Source organism: Myotis brandtii, unplaced genomic scaffold, assembly GCF_000412655.1.
Source record: "Myotis brandtii unplaced genomic scaffold, ASM41265v1 scaffold920, whole genome shotgun sequence".
NCBI classification, from domain to species: Eukaryota; Metazoa; Chordata; class Mammalia; order Chiroptera; family Vespertilionidae; genus Myotis; species Myotis brandtii.
In genome coordinates, this window is record NW_005371792.1 from 81295 (window position 1) to 101482 (window position 20188).

The 20188-nt window shown below is 40.9% G+C and overlaps 1 protein-coding gene across 1 annotated transcript; it reads left to right on the forward strand.

The window, feature by feature from the left end:
- The first annotated feature begins 118 nt into the window (after nt 1-118).
- On the forward strand, nt 119-19569 carry KDELC2 (KDEL (Lys-Asp-Glu-Leu) containing 2). The gene is made up of 8 exons (XM_014532885.1): nt 119-266; nt 7962-8159; nt 8909-9195; nt 12245-12461; nt 14429-14625; nt 16426-16620; nt 17881-17985; nt 19310-19569. Exons 1-8 carry the CDS (start codon nt 119-121, stop codon nt 19433-19435), a joined length of 1473 nt encoding a protein of 490 aa, XP_014388371.1. The 3' UTR covers nt 19436-19569.
- Nucleotides 19570-20188: the final 619 nt, after the last annotated feature.

Here is a 20188-nt window from a genome sequence, read left to right on the forward strand (position 1 = left end):
GCCGCCTGCCCGGCGCCCCTCCCCTGGCGCGTCGCCCTTCCTCGGTCTGGTCACAGCGGTTTCCCTCCGCCTCGGTACACAAAGGGGGAAGGTCGCAGTTGAATGAATGAATGAATGAATGAACCCTGAGGGCCCTTCCTCCATTAACGCGCTGGGACTGACGTTCCGAGTGCGCGGCGCCCGAGGTGTTCATGAAGGAAGGTACATTAGTCACACGCCCGGAGACCGCCTTTCCACCTCTGATGAGTCCCAACTGCTTCGGCTCGGTAGGGAGCGCCTTCAAGTATTGAGTCATCAAGCCCACGAATCGCTGGGCTTACACTGCTGGGGCCCGATGGGGTGAGAGACAGTTAACTCCTACACTAAGGGAATGACTGTCAGATCAGCAGGCAGGAAGAAGGCAGTTTTGCTTGCTAGATTTTGGCTTTCCTACAGTTCTGAGTTCTTGAAAGCAGATGGCAGGAGTTAGAGAAACTCAGAAGAACTCATGAGGTGTTCCCTCTCCCGAGGGAGGATCTTGCCCTGAATCCCTGTGCCCAGCTGTCCTCCCACGTTCTCCTTCCCATGTACCTTTGCAACTTATTACAACTAGTCCTGCTGGTTTCAAGTGGTGACCAGTCAGGATTTGCTAATTTGTGTCTCATTTATGTTCAGCCAACTGGCACCCTGTTTGATCAACAAAGAATCAATCAGAATTACCCAGTGCCTCTCCTTCCCCTGCCAGTGGAAAACGATGACTACTTATTTTAGTTTTAGAAAGACTTCCCATGGGCCTAAAAATCAGAAGACAATATTCTTAAACCCAGATTCAAAGTCTTTCACTATACGGTGTAATTTTCTTCCTTATAGTTTCTTCATTTTCTAAAATTAATGTTATTATGCTATAAGGTGGTGGAAAGAAAAGAAGGTGGAAAACTAAAAAAAATTAATTTCTACATAAAAAAAGAAAAATTACATGATCCAAAATGAAATACTGCTGATCCTACTATTAATGAAAGAGCTGTAAATTCAAATAAAATTCCATTTCTTCTTCTAAAAATATTGACAGTTTTTTAAAAGTAGTAAAACTCAAAGCTGTTAAGGGAGCAATGAGTTACTCAGTGACCTTCATCCTCTGCTAATGGAGCCCAAATTGGTCAAGCATTTCTGGAAAGTAATTGTCCAAATGTAGCAATTCTTAAACATTTACAAATTTAGTGTACCAAAAAAAAAAATGATTTTCAACAGTTAGAAAATGTCATTTGTAAATGTCACTTACAAAAAATGCCTTTGGCCTTTAATCTGGTGGTCTGGTTCCTAGGTATCTGTCCTGAGATAATGATCAGAATATAATAAAAGATTTTTATATACAAGGATATTCTTGCAGCATTATAATTGTTTATTATAGTAAGTTTATTTTATTATTATTATTATTATTATTATTATTGTAAGTTTAAGTAGCCAACTATAAGGTAATTGCTAAATAAAGTATGGTACATGCATGTGATGGGATATTTGACAGCCATTAAAAGTAATGTTTTGCCAAAGGGCTATTGGAAGAGGGAAATGGGAAATTGTTGAATTGCTATAGAGTTTCAGTTTGAAAAAGGTCTTGAGATTTGTTGCACAACAATGTGCATATATTTAATGCTACTGAACTATACACTTAAATGGTTACGCTGGCTTGGTAGCTCAGTTGGTTGGAGCATCCTTAGGTACACCAAAAGGTTGTGGGTTTGATTCCCGGTCAGGGCACATACCTAGATTGCCAGTTCGACCCCCGAGTCAGGGCGAGTACAGGAGAAACCAACTGATGTTTCTCTCTCCCCTCCCCCCTATTTTCTCTCTCTCTAAAATCAATAAACATACACTCCAATGAGGATTAACAAATTGGTTAAACCCTGGCTGGTGTGCTCAAGGGTTAGAGCATCAGCCCACACCAGAAGGGGTCTCAGGTTCAATTCCTGGTTAAGGGCGGCACATATCGTTGCAGGTTTGATCCCTGGCCCTAGTCAGGGCATCTACTAGAGCAGTGATGGCAAACCTATGACACGCGAACTCATTTTTTTGGTTGATTTTTCTTTGTTAAATGGCATTTAAATATATAAAATAAATATCAAAAATATAAGTCTTTGTTTTACTATGGTTGCAAATATCAAAAAATTTCTATATGTGACACGGCACCAGAGTTAAGTTAGGGTTTTTCAAAATGCTGACACGCCGAGCTCAAAAGGTTTGCCATCACTGTACTAGAGGCAACCAATGAATGTGTCTCTCTCACATTGATGGTTCTCTCTCTTTCTCCCACTCCCTCCCTCCCTTACATTCTCTCTAAAAATCAATGGGAAAAATATCCTCAGGTGAGGATTAACCAAAAAAAATTTTTTTAAAATAATTAAGATGGTCAAATTTATGTTACTTTTTTTTCACAATTTTTAAAAAATTTGAAGTAACTTATTAAAAGACTAGGGGCCCAGTGCACAAAATTTATGCACTTGTGGGGGGGGGGTGGCTTCAGCCCTCGGGGGATTTCCTGGAGGCAGGAGAGGCTGCCGCCACCGCCGCTGCACTCGCCAGCCATGAGCCCAGCTTCTGGCTGAGCAGTGCTCCCCCTGTGGGAGCACACTGACTACCAGGGGGCAGCTCCCAGTCCCCTGTCTGCGTGCAGCCCCGCTGCCACCACTGCTGAGCAATTGGGGCCAGCACCAGCAGCAGGTGCGAGCAGCGGCTGCTGTCCTGATCACCCCTCAGGAGCAGGGGGAGGTGAAGAAGCCCTCAGGGGCAATCAGGGCCAGCAGCCGCCGCTTGCACCCGCTTATGGCTCCGAGCGATCGGGACCGGCACCAGGCACTGGCAGCTGGTGCAAGTGGCAGCTCTGGAACCAGCTGCAGGTGCGAGCGGGGCCGGCGCCAGAAGCGGGTGCGAGCAGAGCTAGTACCGGCAGCAGGTGCAAGTGCCAGGCGGGACCGTGGTGCATGGGAGCAAAGAATTTTCAGTAACCACCAGAGGCTCGCCCCAATGGCAGTGACCGGTGCTCTGCCTTGGTCTGGCACCCCCGCTCACCTGCTCCACCATCCCGCCGCAGCCGACGCCCACCATGTTCCACGTATGCCCCCTGGTGGTCCGCACACGTCATAGCGACCGGTTCGGTTGTTCCGGTTGTTCTGCTGTTCGGTCTATTTGCATATTAGCCTTTTATTATATAGGATGCTTATATTTGGTTAAGGCTGGAATGAACAGGAAAGAAACTATGTAGTTTCATTCTAATTTTGTAATCAGTAAATTAACCTGTACCTCACTCATTAGTGTCATCAGTGGTTATAGCAAGAGAGTAAGGAAATTCCCAAGAAAATTTTCCCCCCAAATGGTTATATTGTATTTATAGTTAGGAAAAAGTTTTACGAATAAAGAAAAAAAGACTTTCACCAAGTTTTTTCAGACAACCTCACTTTCATTCCCTTAGACTCCACTTGTTTCCTTTCCTGCCACTTATTCCTACCTTCCATTCAAAAGGCTGTCCTATAGTCTGAAAAACAAACCCACCAGTTTCTCACATCTCCTGCCACCGTCATTCATTTGTAAGATCTGAAATTTTTTCTTCTCCCAGAACTAATTGGAAAAGAGGCAATATTTCCACAAGCTCTAGATTGTCTTACATGACTTACCTAGATTCCCTTATTACTGTAGTTATCACTCTCACTTAATAGTGTCTGAATACCATAGTTATGTGGCATATCTTCAAGTACAGAAATAGCAAACATGTTGTGAACTTGAGTGGTCTAAATCTGGAGATCTGAAACTGGAGTCCCCAGACAGAAATTACGGGGTCTATGACCTTGGATGGGGAAAAGGACCTATCTATATCTTTATCTCACTAACCTCTGACTTAAACTGAGTATTTCCTTCTATTATGAATGTAGGCAGAACCTATTGGTATTTTTATATTCCAAGCATCTAGCACAATGCCTGGCAGAGATTCTCAGTAAATATTGTAGAAGAAAAGAAAGAAGGGGTAGAGGGATGGTGGTTAGAATATGCAAGATGGTAGGATACAAGTGCACTTGACCCTTGAACAAGGTGGGAGTTAGGGGTGCTGACGCCCAGTGCTATCGAAAATCCACGTATAACTTTTGACTACCCCAAAACTTAACTATAGTGCTTTTCCATGGCACAGGGGATTGGTTCCAGGACACTCACGGATATCAAATTTCACAGGTGCTTGAATTCCTTATGTAAAATGGCATAAAACAATGCATACAGTTAGCCCTCCACATCCATGAATTCCCAACCACGGATCAAAAATACTGTTTTCAGTCTGTGGTTGTTTGAATCACAGAGGTGAAACCTAGGGAAATGGGGGGCCAATTGTGTAGTTATTGAAAAAAAATCCGTGTATACGTGGACTCAGACCGTTCAAGCTCAGGTAGTTCAAAGGTCAACTGTATTCATTTTCTACTCAGTCCTCTCCTGTCTTCATCAGGGATGACATCACTATAAAATAGTCTTACCTCCTAGTTGTGTAGCACTTTACTTTTTTTTTTATTGCTTAAAGTATTACAAAGAGTATTATATAGGTCTCCTTTTAGCACTTTACTTTTTAAACTTGCTTTATTTAATTGGTTCTCCTAAATTGTCTTGTTATACAGGAAGGATAGTCTTTTCACTTTACATATAAGAAACCGAGGATCAGTGAAGCTAAAATGCCTTGCCCATGGCCCCACAGCTACTAAACAGAGCCAGCTGTGAAATACCTAGTTCAGTGCGCTTTCCCTTTAACCAAATCACCATAATATAATTGCCCTGCGTGTTCTGCAGGCAGCCAGAAGCTTTTGGAGGATTCCATGCAGCCTCAAGGCAAAACCAGTTGGCCTTCTGGGACTCTGTTCCCTTGGTCATGTGGCTCAACACTTTTCTTGCAGCTGCTGAGACCCTTAATAAACTTCCTGAACAACGGGGTTGGGTGTTGGCGATAGCTCCATTCAACCAGGAATGCCAGAGGTTATTCCTCCAACTTTGAGTTCCGGGAACCCGTATGCTCACATTACATGGTGTGACCAGGTGGATTCAGGATGGGCTTTGAAAGAAGAAGGATCCGAGCTGTGTTCAAACGTTGGCTCAGTTACTCCTATGCGTGTGACCTTGGGAGAGTTACGTAACTTCTTCCAGGGAGCCTTGGTTTCCTGGTCTGTAAAATGACGGTGACAATACCTACCTAACAAGTTCTTGTAGAAAATAAATAAGGTAGCCCTAGCCGGTTTGGCTCAGTGACTAGAGCGTTGGCCTGCGGACTGAAGGAAGGAGCTGTCGGCATATACAGGAACACTGAAGGGTCCTGGGTTCGATTTTGATCAAGGGCACATGCCGGGGTTGCAGGCTCGATCCCCAGTAGGGGGCATGCAGGAGGCAGCCAATCAATGATTCTCTCTCATCATTGATGTTTCTCTCTCTCTCTCCCTCTTCCTTCCTCTCTGAGATAAATTTAAAAAAAATTTTTTTAAAAGAAAATAAATAAGGTAGACAATGCATGTGAAAACCTCAAGCTCAAGGACTGGTTAGGTGAATTTCTTTTAATGTTTTTTTATTACTTTCCAAATCAAAAGTCTTCAGAATTTCTGATTCTAATGATGTAAGACTTTGATACTGGCAACCTCTTTTTGTCTACACAGTCACTGCATTCTCAATTTATTAGCTTTTGAATTTGTGGAGTAGAAAAACTCAAGCTGAGCTTCAGTTCTGTTCCATTACATTAGCCGCAGGGCAAATGAGAATCCACATTCGGTCCTTTTGAAGCAATTTGCAATTACATTCTTCTCATTTTCTCTTTTATGAGGTTGGAATTGCTTATTTCTATTTGGTCATTATTATTTTGCATTGAATCTAACATTAATTTCATGCCAACAATGACACAGGCATGAAGGATTCCTACGAAAGTAGCCAAAAAAATCACACAGTCATTACTGTGCTTGTCTTCTATTTGTTTTGTTTATTAAAATCATAAATTTATGGAGAGCAGGACTATCTGGTCAGGAGACAAGAACACTTCTGTCCTGTTTCTAGTCTGGGAGGGAATCATGGAAATGGCTCTCTGGTCCCCAGGCTCTGCCTTCCTGGTTTTCAGTCTTCTTGCCTTTCTGGAACTCAGTGGAAAATAACACAAATCAAAAGCTTATGTGTTTCATTAAGCATTTCAGCTAACCGGCCAACATTTTAAAGAATTTCACATTATCTTATTACCTTTCTTTTACAAACACCCCCTATATTTATCTATTATAGGTCATTTCTTCTGGCAGATGTCCGTCATCATTTTGTCACATTTATTTCAAATACCTAAAAATGTATGTGCTTGGTACTTAATTATTTAATAGCAAGATGTCAGATACAACATTACTGTTACTAAATTGAAGAGACTGAGAAACATGTCTCCTGACCCACAAGAAAAAAAAAATAAAACTGGTGAAGACCAAAAGAAAATAGAAAAGTCACTCGCTACATTTAGAAACTAAAAAGAGGAGATACAAACTTTTTCAGTAATTCGAAAAATATATACAAGGGTGGGCAAAAGTTGGTTTGCAGTGGGGAGTATGTGAAACATATAATTTATTTTTTATTATTTATTTATTTATTATTGTATTATTTGTTATGAACAACTGTAAACCTACTTCTTCCCACCCCTGTATTAAATATGCTTAATTTCACAGTGAGGGATAGGAGATGAAAGAATACTTTGGTCACGACTTATTGTTTGTTAGGCTGTGGATTTCAGAGGATTCACCACTTTTTAAATATGATTAACTGTGGTTAGGACACTAATTGATCTTTATTTATTTATTTTTTTTAATCCTCACCTGAGGATTTTTTTCCCATTGGTTTAGAGAGAGTGAAAGGGAAAGAGAGGAGGGGGAGAGAGAGGAACATTGACATGAGAGACACACATCTATTGGTTGTTTTCCTACTCGGGGGATTGAACCTGCAATGGAAGTACATGCCCTTGACCTGGAATTGAACCCACAGCCTTTCAGTCCACAGGCCAGTGCCCTAACCACTGAGCAAACCAGTCAGGGCAGATCTTGATTCTTCAAGCTTCTGAGGATCAGATCTGCACTGAAGGCAAATACACCCTCTGCCCTCTCTGAAGAAAAAGGTCTCAACGTCCATACCTGGGCCACAGTAACGTTAATCACAGCCTCTTTATGTCAAAGCCTAAATCAGCTATCTCCCGCCAAAAGAGAAGGGGGTTTCTAAGTGGGTATTATTTACCCTCAAACAGAAAACCCATGGAGTCTTGGAGTTATAAGAGGTATTAGATCATCCTTGTGTAACTGTTTCATTTCAACCTGAGAAATCGAGCTTAGAGAAGTACACTCTAGTAGTTACAAAGGTGTATGAGCATGTGTGTGTGTGTGTGTGTGTGTGTGTGTGTGTGTGTGCACACGCACATGTGTGTATTTGTGCATGGTCGTGTAACTCTCTGAAAATCTCTCTACTTAAAGAAATGGGCTTAGACGTACAGCTTGAAATTTGGGTTAGCAAAAGGAAGCATCCTCAGAAATGAGGGTTATTTGATATTATAATGCTTTACAAAGAAAGCTTGTGTATGTCTTAAAAGGAAAAGTTGGATTGCCTTCGAGTTCTGTTATTTTATGATTCACAGATTTTTAACTACCTGGGCTTTTACCTACCCAAAAGAGAAAAGATCAAATAGGCAAAAAGTTCACCTTTTCCTTGCTTTTTTATGAAGTAATTTTGTTCATGCAATAAATCTTTATGTGAATGACTAATGAATCAATGTTGAGTCAGGTCCCTGATTTGAAGACATAAACCAGAATAGTTTCTGGCCTCAAGGGTCTTTCAAACTAAAATGATTTATTTTACCATTAATAGTAGAAAAATAAGAAATTCCTGTGTAGAGACAGCTATCCACTAATTGTTACAACAAAGCGACTGTAAAGTAGTGGAGTTATTTATATATTTTTTTCTTTCAGGTCAAGCACAATTTAAAGTAGTAATCAAATCTCTTTCACCTAAAGAGTTAGTCCGGATTCATGTCCCAAAACCTTTGGACAGGAACGATGGAACATTTTTGATCAGGTATAGGATGTATGAATCTGTCAATGAAGGGCTGAAGATAGAGGTCCTTTATGGTGATGAACATGTTGCCCAGTCTCCCTATATTTTGAAAGGTAAGTGATTATTACATAATTTAGAACCAGCCTCATGTTTATATTTCATGCCTTTCAGAATGAGTTATGATGACCTTGAAGTCATATGGAACAAAGTAAAGCTCAATTTAACTTGAAATTTTAAAGGAAAGAAAAACTAAATAACTTAAAGAGATATAAGTGATAATAATTTAAAAAATATTACATATTTAGCTAGGTAGTTCCATTTCCAATACTCTTCATTCTTCGCATAAGGTAAGTTGTGTTAACTTCATCAACCATTTATAACTCACTGGGAATTTATCAGCTAATTGGCCCAGAGTATATTGGGAGAGATCATGTGCTATACTAGGTTGTCTAGCAGTGGTCGGCAAACTGCGGCTCGCGAGCCACATGCGGTTCTTTGGCCCCTTGAGTGTGGCTCTTCCACAAAATACCGACTTCTGCACATGGGCCACGAAGTTTCAATCACACTGTACGTATGCGCCCGCATGTGGAATTTTGTGGAAGAGCCACACTCAAGGGGCCAAAGAGCCACATGTGGCTCGCGAGCCGCAGTTTGCCCACCAGGGGTCTAGGGGATTGCAAAAGGGAGACAGAAAATAGGAGCACAGGACTCTGACATAACTACTTTCACCACTGACATGTTTAGGGCAGATTTTTCCTGATAATCTTAGAATTCACCAAGAAGTCATCCCACGTTCACAACAGGGGCAGAAACACTGCTTGCCTTGCGCTGGCTAATGAACTGTGTGCTTTGCCTTCCCCAGGACCCATCTACCACGAGTACTGCGAGTGTCCAGAAGAGGATCCCCAAGCTTGGCAGGAAACTCTGTCTTGTCCAACCAAAGAACCACAGATTGCCAAAGATTTTGCTTCTTTTCCCAGCATTAATCTCCAGCAGATGCTAAATGAAGTTCCAAAACGGTTCGGGGAAGAGAGGGGTGCCATTGTTCATTACACGATTCTCAATAACCACATCTACCGGAGACCTTTAGGGAAATACACAGACTTCAAAATGTTCTCAGATGAGATCTTGCTATCACTGGCCAGAAAGGTATGAGAATGAGTTCATTGATTTTTTAAAAACAGTATCATTTAAGTACTTAGTTGTAACATTTAAATGCTCAGGAGAATAATGGCAAAGGATAGAACTGGATTCCAGCTTGGAAATGTGCACGTGAGGTGTCCACCTCTCGCGTGTCTGTACGTTCTCCATGTCTATGGCTCTCCCTTTCCTTTAATATTTACAGGAAGTGGCTTCACCCTCCATCCCAAATAAGTAGGGCACAGGGTACTCCCAAGGTTTCTGTGAACTCTCAGACATTTGTAGCCTAAAGGCCACTGTCAGAAGTTCTCCGTTCCTGCTGCAAATTCCTTCCGTTCAGATTTTACTTTCTGCAGCAGTTTTCTTCTTGTCACCTCAGAATGACTTGAATTTAGAACACAGCTTCCTTGCTGTACCCTAAACACCTCTGAAAGATACTGGGTATGGCACATTTTGTCGAAGGGTGGAGTAGCCGAGAAAGGTTATTTTGTACCCATACATAGTAAAATAAATCAATCAATAAATAAACAAAAGCCTTTAAAAATAGGTATCCCTGTACTTTCAGTCATCCACCTCCCACTCCAAATCCTCTATTTAGCCCTTCTTTTCCCATTTGTAAAACTCTTAAGCAGAGTAATTCAAAGCGATTTTTGTTCTATTTCCCTGACCATGTAGAGCAGTGGTTCTCAACCTTCCTAATGCCGAGACCCTTTAATACAGTTCCTCATGTTGTGGTGACCCCCAACCATAAAATTATTTTCATTGCTACTTCATAACTGTAATTTTGCTACTGTTATGAATCGTCATGTAAATATCTGATATGCGGGATGTATTTTCATTGTTACAAATTGAACATAATTAAAGCATAGTGATTAATCACAAAAAACAATATGTAATTATATATGTGTTTTCCGATGGTCTCAGGCGACCCCTGTGAAAGGGTTGTTTGACCCCCAAAGGGGTCGCGACCCACAGGTTGAGAACCACTGATGTAGAGTAAGGGGTGAAGATGGGCAATTTCACGTTTCTCATCCAGAAAGACCATCGAGGTAGTTTTCTAAACCGAAAGCCAACTTTCTTGATATGAGTTGTATAATTTCCCAAGGACACTGAATGTGTGGCTGCAATCATTTCTGATTTTGACTAGCAGTTGCCTCCCCTCTCCCCACCAGTCCACAATATGAACATATGGGCACCTGATCCTAAAGGTGGTGCTTCCTTCCTGGGCTGCCACCAGCCACCCTGCCCTATATTCCCCTATCTTGTATTCAGGTGGTTCTTAACTAGGAATAATTTTGCCCTCACAGAACATTTGACAATGTCTAGAGACATTTTTTGTTGCCACCACGGGAGGGTTGCGACTAGCATCTGGTGGGTAGAGGCTAGGGGTGCTGCTAAACATCCTACAATGCACAGGACAGCACCACAGCAAGTAATTACCCACAACTAAATGTCCATAGTGCTGACATTGAGAAACTCTGCTCTGTGGTGAGGACTCCTGATCTGGGGTTTATTAACAATGAGCTTATACATTACTAGTGTCCCTGTGCATGGATTCGTGCACATTGAAAGGAAATTAATTAGAAGGTGGCCAGTGGGACGGGATTGGGCAAGACAGGCTGGACACGCCCTGGAGTCAACCTCCCGTGGTTCCTCCCAAGCTGGCCTCACCTAGTGGGGTGCCGAGGCTTGAAGGGTGTCTACAGAGTGAGCATGGGGTCCCTCTGGCACATAAGGTCCCACAGCCAGGTTTGTGGGGATCGGGCTGAAACCAGCTCTCCGACATCCCCCAAGGGGTCCCGGATTGCTAGAGGGCGTTTCTCGGGTGACATATCCCAGAATTGGGCTCCCTCCTCTCTGGTTCTGGAGTGCATCACTCGAGAACGTAAGTCACCGCAGCTTGGAAGCTCCTGCATTGAGTGTCTGCCCCCTGGTGGTCATTGTGCGTCATAGCTACTGGTCGGGCGGTCGCTTAGCCTTTTATATATAGAGATATGAAAAAAGCAATAGGGTGAATAGTCACATCCCTTGACCTTCCGTTTTGTTCCAGGTTCTTTGCCCAGTGACTGGGGTGAAATCTAAGAGAAATGAGTCTCACCTCTGGTCTTAGAGCTCCTCGTTCTCATGGGATTTGTTTTTGTGTTTTGGAAGTGAGGGTGGGATGTGAATACAAACAAACAATTGTACCACAACATGATAGGCATGAGAGAAAAATAGGTACCAGGTTAAAATGCCTGGGAGGGGGAGTCATAGTGGAGGTAACATTAGGTCTGGATGAGAACGGAAAGTGTCAAATGAATAAGTAGAAGAAGAACATTCCGGCCGAAGAGAATTACATATCAAAGTGGGTGGCATTTTCAGAGAGTGGCCTAAAGTTTACTGGCACATAAGCAGATAGAAGATGAGGCTCAAAGGTAATAATAGGACCTTGAGTTCTAGCCAGAGAGTTTAGACCTTGTCCTAAAGGCTTAAGATTCTGTTAAGTCTGGTAGTAACATTAACTTTGGTTTTAGGAATGTGGGCAGCAATGTGGAAAACATATTAGAGTGGAGAGAGTCTAGCACCAGAACACCTAGGAAGTGAGCTATTGCAACAATCTAGGCAAGAGATGAGAAAGACCTAAACTAAGGCATTGACCGCGGACGCGGAGGTGGAGTAGCAGATTCCAGAATCAAAGGTAGAAGCGATAAAGAGGTTTGATAGAGAAGGAAAACAAGGGCTTGAGTCTAACTTTGTAGATTCTCACTTAGGCAGCTGCCAGAAAGAAAGCCACTCATTCATACCCATGCGTACAATTTCAACTTCTACACTACTGACCAATTTAAAATGTCACCCATGAACAGAGATAGCTGACTTTTGATTAAGTGAATTGACTGTTTATTGTCCTCATCCTTGATTCTCTGATACCACTGATGACTGAGGCATTCTTTTCTCCTTTGCTGCTATTTTCAGATGTTCCATTTTATCAGAAATATTTAAGAAAGCCAAAGAACTAAAACATTTAGTACCAAACACTGAGGTCTTCTCAGCACTGATGTTTATATTTTTGTTTATTTAGGTCCTTCTCCCAGATTTAGAATTTTATATTAATCTTGGAGATTGGCCTTTGGAACATCGAAAAGTCAACGAAACGCCTGGCCCTTTACCTATCATTTCATGGTGTGGCTCTCTGGATTCACGAGATATTATCCTTCCGACGTATGACATCACTCACTCCACGCTTGAAGCAATGAGGGGTGTTACAAATGATCTCCTCTCTATTCAGGGAAATACAGGTAAATTCAAGTTCTAAGAAAAAACTTAGATATAAAAAAAGGTGAAGGGGATGTTTAGTCAAGGAGGGTATATGTATATATATTTAAATAACCATTTTTCTTATTTTCTAACCAAGGAAAAAGAGAAACAGCACCCTATATGCCAAAGAGGTTTCTTTAGGATTCTTCTAATCCAAAAATTAAAGATACATGAGCAGGGCTAGTGATGTGCACACCTCTCAGAGCTGAGTCTCTTTTGAGTTGGTCACTTATAACTACTATTTGAACATATATATTTGGTAAAATTGTCACTGAATTCTGACACCAATGTTTTTATATTGCTAGATGAAGTGAGAGATAATTTTGAAAAGTATAAAATGATATATATGAGAATATGATAGCAGTATCATTTGGATATTATTACCTCCAACACTGTATCTAAGAAATTTTCCCCTTTCCTCTTTCTGCTTCTCTTGATTCTTTAAAACCTGAATTCCTTTCCCATTTTTAATGGCCTTAGGTTTATGGCACAACTCACGTTTTCATTACACTGAACTCCCTGAGTAGAAGAAAGCCTGCCTTCTCTTTATAGCCTCTTTCTGTTTACTGTGGATTGGTGGACTGATTTAATAGACAAGACCAGAGACTCCTTGTAAACTATCTAAAGATGATGTGAAAGGAAAACTGACCTACTTTTTATTTGATAACAGTGAATTTCTGAAAAGTGTGCTAACATAGTAATGAGTTTGATGCTCTCCAATTTCTGTGTCTCATGATTTATCCCTTAGAACACTGACAAATGTTAACTAATGACCTCTCTTTAGAATAATAGAAATATATTTAAATTAATTCTTCCATAATATTTCCCTACTAGGAAAGAGAATATAAATATATGTATACCTGTGTATATGTATACCTGTGTATATGTATATGTACTAGTATATGTATATGTACTAGTATATGTATATAGATAAACATAACAGCATATTAGCAAAAGTCTTCCATGTATTCAGAAGTGCTGTGCTCATAATTCTGAGCAACCTAAGGATTAAAGATGCGTGGGTGTTACTTAGTTACATATTTTGTTCTGGTCACCTTGTCTACAGACAAAAGCTGGCTCATTTTGTACTATGAAGCACAGAAGATGGAAGAAGTGCCCTGTTCGGTGTTACTCAGTAGTTAGAGCATTAGCCTGCATGCCAAAGGGTCTTGGGTTTGATTCCCAGTCAAGGGCACTTACCTAGGTTGCAGGTCTGATTCCCAGCCCCAGTTAGGGCGAGTGTGGGAGGCAACCAATCGATCTGTCTCTCTCAAATCAGTGTTTCTCTCTCTCTCTCTCTCTCTCTCTCTCTCTCTCTCTCTCTCTTTCTCTCCCTCTCCTTACCTCCCTTCCACTCTCTCTAAAAAATCAATGGAAAAAATATCCTCAAGTAAGGATTAACAAAAACAAAAACAAAAATGGAAGAAGCTAATGCCTTGGTGAACAGGCCAAGTCGATGAATCTCTCTTTGCTTTGAACTTGGTCCAGTAATATTTTGCATATTTTCTAATGTTGCACAGCAGAAACTCTAACATTTGAGTGAGCTCTCCCTAGCAGACAAAGAAATGAAATTAGAGCATTCTAATCCCATAATGTTTGAAAATAGCATTTCCTTTAGAACAGGGGTGGGGAACGTCCAGCTAGAGGGTGGTATAAGGCCCACAAAATCATTTGGTCTGGCCCTGCCAAGGCATTAGGGGTGAGTTAATTAAATGTTTGACCAAACATAGCAGGCTCATTTTTAAGCTGATAATTTTGTATGGCCTGCAAATGATGTTATAATAGCGAAATGGCCCTTGGCAGAAAAAAGGTTCCCCACCCCTGCTTTAGAAGACATAGTGATGATAAAAGAGCTTTAACCTCGTAGATGACAATGTTAGATTAAAGATGATTACATTTACCACATAAAAGTTTTAAATTTTTTTTTTTTATGGTCTCGACCTTCTAGGGCCTTCCTGGATCAATAAGACAGAGAAAGCTTTCTTCAGAGGTAGGGATAGCCGAGAGGAGCGGCTCCAGCTGGTGCAGCTGGCCAAGGAAAACCCACAGCTCCTAGATGCGGGAATCACGGGGTATTTCTTTTTCCAAGAGAAAGAAAAAGAGCTTGGAAAAGCTAAATTGATAGGTTTCTTTGATTTCTTTAAGGTATGCATTTAATTCTTCCTGGGTGGGTCTGAAGTGATAAATTTGGAAATAGCTGGGCTTGGGCCAATTTCTCCTGTCTTGTGAGCTGGCACACACTTTCTTAGCAGGCCTGGGAATTACAAAACTCCTGGTTTCCTGTTGTATGTCTGCCAAACAACTCAGAACTTCACTTAATACTCAAAATATAGCACGAGGCTTAACCTGGAGTTTGGGTGCATTTCTTTGTTGTTGTTTTTGTTGTGTGTTTTTTCAGTAAACTGGATATATAAATGTCTTCTACATAAATGGTCTCAAATACCTTTGTAAATGGAAAGAGTATAAAGTTCATATTAGTAACATAGGAGCTAGAGTTGAGGTTAAGTCCTGCCTCTGCCGTTAACTGTGGGGCCTTCATGTCTTACTGCCTCTGCCCTGTGAACACAGGTGCTGCTGCCTCGCTCCTCAGGGCGTTGTCCTGAGTTCAGAGGAGACAGAGATGTGAACAGTGTGACAAAACCTGACTGGCTATTAAACTCCTTAGTATCGATTATTTAAGAAAAATTCAATTACTAAATTTCTGAGTATATCCTGTTCATCTCGGTGTCGTATAATTATGAGAACAAGGTATTTGGATTCAGAGAATAGAGGTTTATAAATTTCTCTGAATATTAGTTTTCTCACTTAAAAATATATTTTTTATTCATGTCAGAGAGGAAGGGAGAGGGAGATGGAGATAGAAACATCAATGAATGAGAGAGAATCATGGATTATCAGCTGCCTCTTGCACACCCCCTACTAATTGAGCCCACAACCTGGGCATGTGCCCTGACCGGGAATGGAACTGGTGACCTCTCTGTTCCTGGGTCAATGCTCAACCGTGTATACCTGTGTGTATATGTATATGTATATGTATATGTATATAGATACACATAACAGCATGTTAGCAAACTTCTTCCATGTATTCAGAAGTGCTGTGCTCATAATTCTGAGCAAGCTAAGGATTAAAGATGTGTGAGTGTTACTTAGTTACATAGTTTGTTGAAACTTCATCAATCGGCTGCATCCTGCATGCCCCCTACTAAGGGATTGAGCCCACAACCCGGGCATGTGCCCTAACTGGGAATCTAACAAGTGAGCTCTTAGTTCCTGGATCAATGTCAACCACTGAGCCACACCAGCTAGGTTATTGCCTTCCTTTTTCATGGGTATAAGAAATAAAAAAATGTATAAGTAAAATTTTAAATGGTTATCAATATTCAGTTTAGTAAATATAAAACCTTTGAGAATCGTTTTCCTACGTTGTTACAGAAATATGAATTCTCCATTATAGTTGAAATAGGTATTCCTAGTACCTAAAATTATTTAAAATTTTATCTTTAAATGCATTGTATTTCTTTTTTAAGAAAAGTATATTTTTATTGATTTCTGAGAGGAAGGGAGAGCGATAGAAACATCAATGATGAGAGAGAAACTTCATCAGTTGTCTTCCTCCCGCATGCCCCCCACTGGGGATCGAGCCCACAACCCAGGCATGTGCCCTGACGGGGAATCAAACCGTGACCTCCTATTTCATAGGTCGATGCTCAACCACTGAGCCATGTCGGCTGGGCTGCATTGTGTTTCTTAAAATTGACCTGCTAATATGGTGTTTATGATTTTAATACAGAGAAAATACGAGTTACAAAATAAAATATAAACCTGCTAAAAAATAAAGTTAGGAAGTGGAAATTAATTCCTTGATGTGTAGTATTACAGTGTTGATGAGAAGCCTAAGTGAAGCAAATGTTAAAATGTTTGTTTATGTTTGTTTTAACCTTTTAGTACAAGTATCAAGTGAATGTGGATGGGACCGTGGCTGCTTACAGATACCCGTACCTCATGCTGGGGGACAGTCTGGTTCTGAAGCAGGACTCCCCGTATTATGAACACTTTTACATGGCACTACAGCCCTGGAAACATTACGTGCCAATTAAAAGGAACCTTGCTGATTTACTAGAGAAAGTGAAATGGGCCAAGGTACACTTTCTGAATTTTAGTTTCTTTAGGCAATAACAAATTCACCAGAATTAGTTCCAGGAATTCCTTCATGACACAATTTAATTTGACATAATTTAGTCAAAAGAAATATTTTCTGAAGTTTTTATTCTCTTGAAGTAGCTGAAGAACCAATATCATTATCACTTGATATGCCCTCTGTCAACATTTTTGAGGATTTTTATATTTGAAGTCCAGTGTTTTATAGAATGTATATATCGTTCTCATGGAACCACTATTTGTGCATATACACACACAAGTGAAAATACTCCAAATGCAAGTTACAGATAGAAAAGACCAGGTTACAGTGCTTTATGCCCAAGAAAACATTTAAGTCAACATGGTGCTCTTTTTTCCCCTGTTAGAAAAAGGCCCAAGTTCATAATGAAGGCATGATATACAATATCCAAGAATCACAAGTCTCCCATAAAATAAGAATTCTTTTTCAAAAGAAAAGTATTAAAAAGTGATTGTGTTTTATTATGAAACTATAAAAATTTACCCTTTTATTATAAGACTTTACTGTTTCTAAGAAGCAGTATTTGGTTAGGGAAATCACTAGGTGCCTGAGGCAGAATAATTATTGTGACCCTTTATAACGAGTCAGAATAACTTGCAAATGGCTTTTCCTGTGGGCAGCATGGTAGAATATTAGCTATTTTCCCAAAATATAATTAGGAATGCTGACTATTCCTGCAACTAAAGGGACAGCCGGTGGGTACTGGTGACTAAATTTTTATTGCAACAGCAATATAGTCTTTCATTGGTAACATTTTATAAGAAATTTGGGACTCTGATTGCATATTTAAATGGCGCTTTTAAGAGATGTTATAACATGAAAACTGACTCATTCTATTCTAGCTTGTACTTTAATATCAAACAGAGAAGGCTAGAATGGGGGAACAGATGAGGAGCCCTAAACTTCCTGGGTGCCTAGGAAAGTACCAAGGTAGTCACAATAGAAGCTGCATGTGGGTTGTTGCACTTTGGGGAGCGGGGGCTGTTAGTGGGCCTGTGGAATAGGGTACAAACATGCATGATCATTTCCAGGTAACAGAGATGTCTAGGAGAGCCCTTTGTCCACTTCCATAGCCTTGTTCTTAGGTGATATTTTCATCATGATCCATCTCTCCCGTGCAGTGCATATCCAACCCCACATCTGTCCTCGCTCACACTCACTTTTAGCTTTGTCTGTGGCTCACAGGAGTCATTTTCATTCATTGTTCTTTTTCAACCTTTCAGGAAAATGACGAAGAAGCCAAGAGGATTGCCAAAGAAGGGCAGTTGACTGCCAGGGACTTGCTACAGCCACACAGGATTTACTGCTACTATTACAGAGTACTGCAGGTCAGTGCAGAGTATCCATCCTGCAGGGTCATGCTTGGCCTGAATGCCTCGCTTCTGGGGGTGCTACTGAGATTGAGCTTGTGGACTCTGGTTAAGCCAAGGACCAGCCTAAAGGAGGAAGAGTACTAAGTCTCCTGGTAGCCAACATATTTTATCTCCATTTTGTATTACAAAAACAATGCTGACAGCCTTACAAAAATAGATGAAAAGCTCCTACTATCTTGCCAGTGCCTTTTTTCTTTCTTTCTTTTTTCTTTTTTACTAAATGCCTTAAGGAATTCATCATCTAGAAAATTAGAGTAGAGGTCAGTAACATCTCTTCCCACTCAAAATGCCCACCTCTTTGTTCTTCCTGCTATTTACAAGTCCTACTTTTGCTATCATAGTATAGGATAGAAAGCAAATATTTAGCTTCCTACATAAAACAAACAAATGAAAAATACTAATAATAGTACTAACACCTTAGAGCTAAATAATGAAGTACTGTACAAATGTTTATTGGGAATCCAAGGATTAGTTCTTGTGTAACTATCTTTACTCATTAAAATCTAGCCAGGGAGAAAAAAAAATAAGAACATATGTTCTTGTTTTTAACCTAAACTTATTTTTCCTGTGAGCAGAAAAAAAAATAAGTTTCCTCAGATGCTTGTTGATACCAACCTCTCACAGAAAAATTTAAATGATGAATTACACCGTTTACCAGAAACAACCTTTCCCTTAGATGAGCTCTGTTCCCTCTGCTGGGCTGGTAGGCGTTTCCCTCCCTACAACATTAATTAGGCTCATGTGTTCATGTCAGTATTTTGTTGGGTTTGGCCCTGGACAAGGAGTGTCCAGCTCAATGTACTTGAAACCACTGAACTGAAATATCCAGTTTTTAGGAATATTTGTCAGTGGCCAAAGGGGAGGGACATTTCACAGGCCTGTCACCATTTAGCATACCTAGAGTGCATGACGACAGGCCTAAAGGAGAGATAGGTGAGAGCACCAACTTTACTTTGAGATGCTTACCATCTGATTTGAATATTCAGTAAAGGTAATTACTCACTGATGCGCGGAGGATACATGCTAACTGGTGCTGTTGTTTCCAGAACACTTGGCTTAACATCCTTGTTGTAGAGGCTTCCTACCTACACATAAAATTGTGGATTAGGGTTCCTTGTTAGATTATGAGATATCACACTAGGACCTACAATAACTAAAGTGAAAAATGTAACATCAGACCTTTGGTTTGCAGCCACTAGAAGTGACAGCATGATTGGGAAGGAATAAGGGGAATGAAGTGTGGACTAATCTTTTTGTTGCCTTTAAAACCACAATTCAGAATTATGCTGAGCGCCAGTCCAGCAAACCCGAATTACGTGATGGAATGGAACTTGTTCCTCAGCCAGATGATAGCACATCCATCTGCCAGTGCCAGGGGAAGAGACCTTCAAGAGAAGAACTTTAAGTCAGCCCGGATTTACACTCCTCTATAGGCCGGCTGCATCTTCAATGGAAGCATCCAGACAGAATCTAAGCTACGAAGAACACAGCTTGCCAAAATATGAATCACTCTCTAGGAATACTTGTACATCACATTTATTGGTTTGGTTTTTTATTCATTGTTCGCTTTCCCTCTTCCATTTCCAGTTATGAAGAAAAAATATTTGTGCAGGGTTGTTTTTTTTTTACCCCCCTACCACACAATTTCTCCTTCTACAAGCTGCTTTTGACATTCAGTAATAGTCAGCCTCCTCTTGGAAAAGTCTAATAAGAATAAGGAAGAAGAGGATGACTCTGTTATGAATGGTAGCTGGGATTCTATAGTGGGGAATATTTTTTAAAAGCTCACTCATAACTTTTTAGCTGAGTTTTACCAACACCTGAGATAAAAATAAGGAGAAAGTGCCTTAAGCTAGTAGTTTCCAATCTATCACAGTTATTAAAATAGATGAACGCCCCCGACGGGACCATTCATTATCTATATACTAGAGGCCCGGTGCACAAGATTCGTGCACTGGGTGGGGGTGGGGGGGGCCCCTCAGCCCGGCCTGCACCCTCTCGCAGCCTGGGAGCCCTCGAGGGGTGTTCGACTGCCAGCTTAGCACAGCCACAGAGGTGGGAGAGGCTCCTGCACCAGCCATGAGCCCAGCTCAGAGCTTCTGGCTGAGCAGCGCTCCCCCTGTGGGAGCACTGACCATCAGGGGGCAGCTCCTGCCTT

What these genes read in the sequence shown, in the direction of transcription:
- KDELC2 (XM_014532885.1), top strand. Translation starts at nt 119, where the DNA reads ATGAACCCTGAGGGCCCTTCCTCCATTAACGCGCTGGGACTGACGTTC. An exon ending in GTCTCCCTATATTTTGAAAG is followed by an intron (nt 8,160 to 8,908) that starts GTAAGTGATTAT and finishes TGCCTTCCCCAG; the next exon opens with GACCCATCTACCACGAGTAC. An exon ending in AGAAAGTGAAATGGGCCAAG is followed by an intron (nt 16,621 to 17,880) that starts GTACACTTTCTG and finishes TCAACCTTTCAG; the next exon opens with GAAAATGACGAAGAAGCCAA.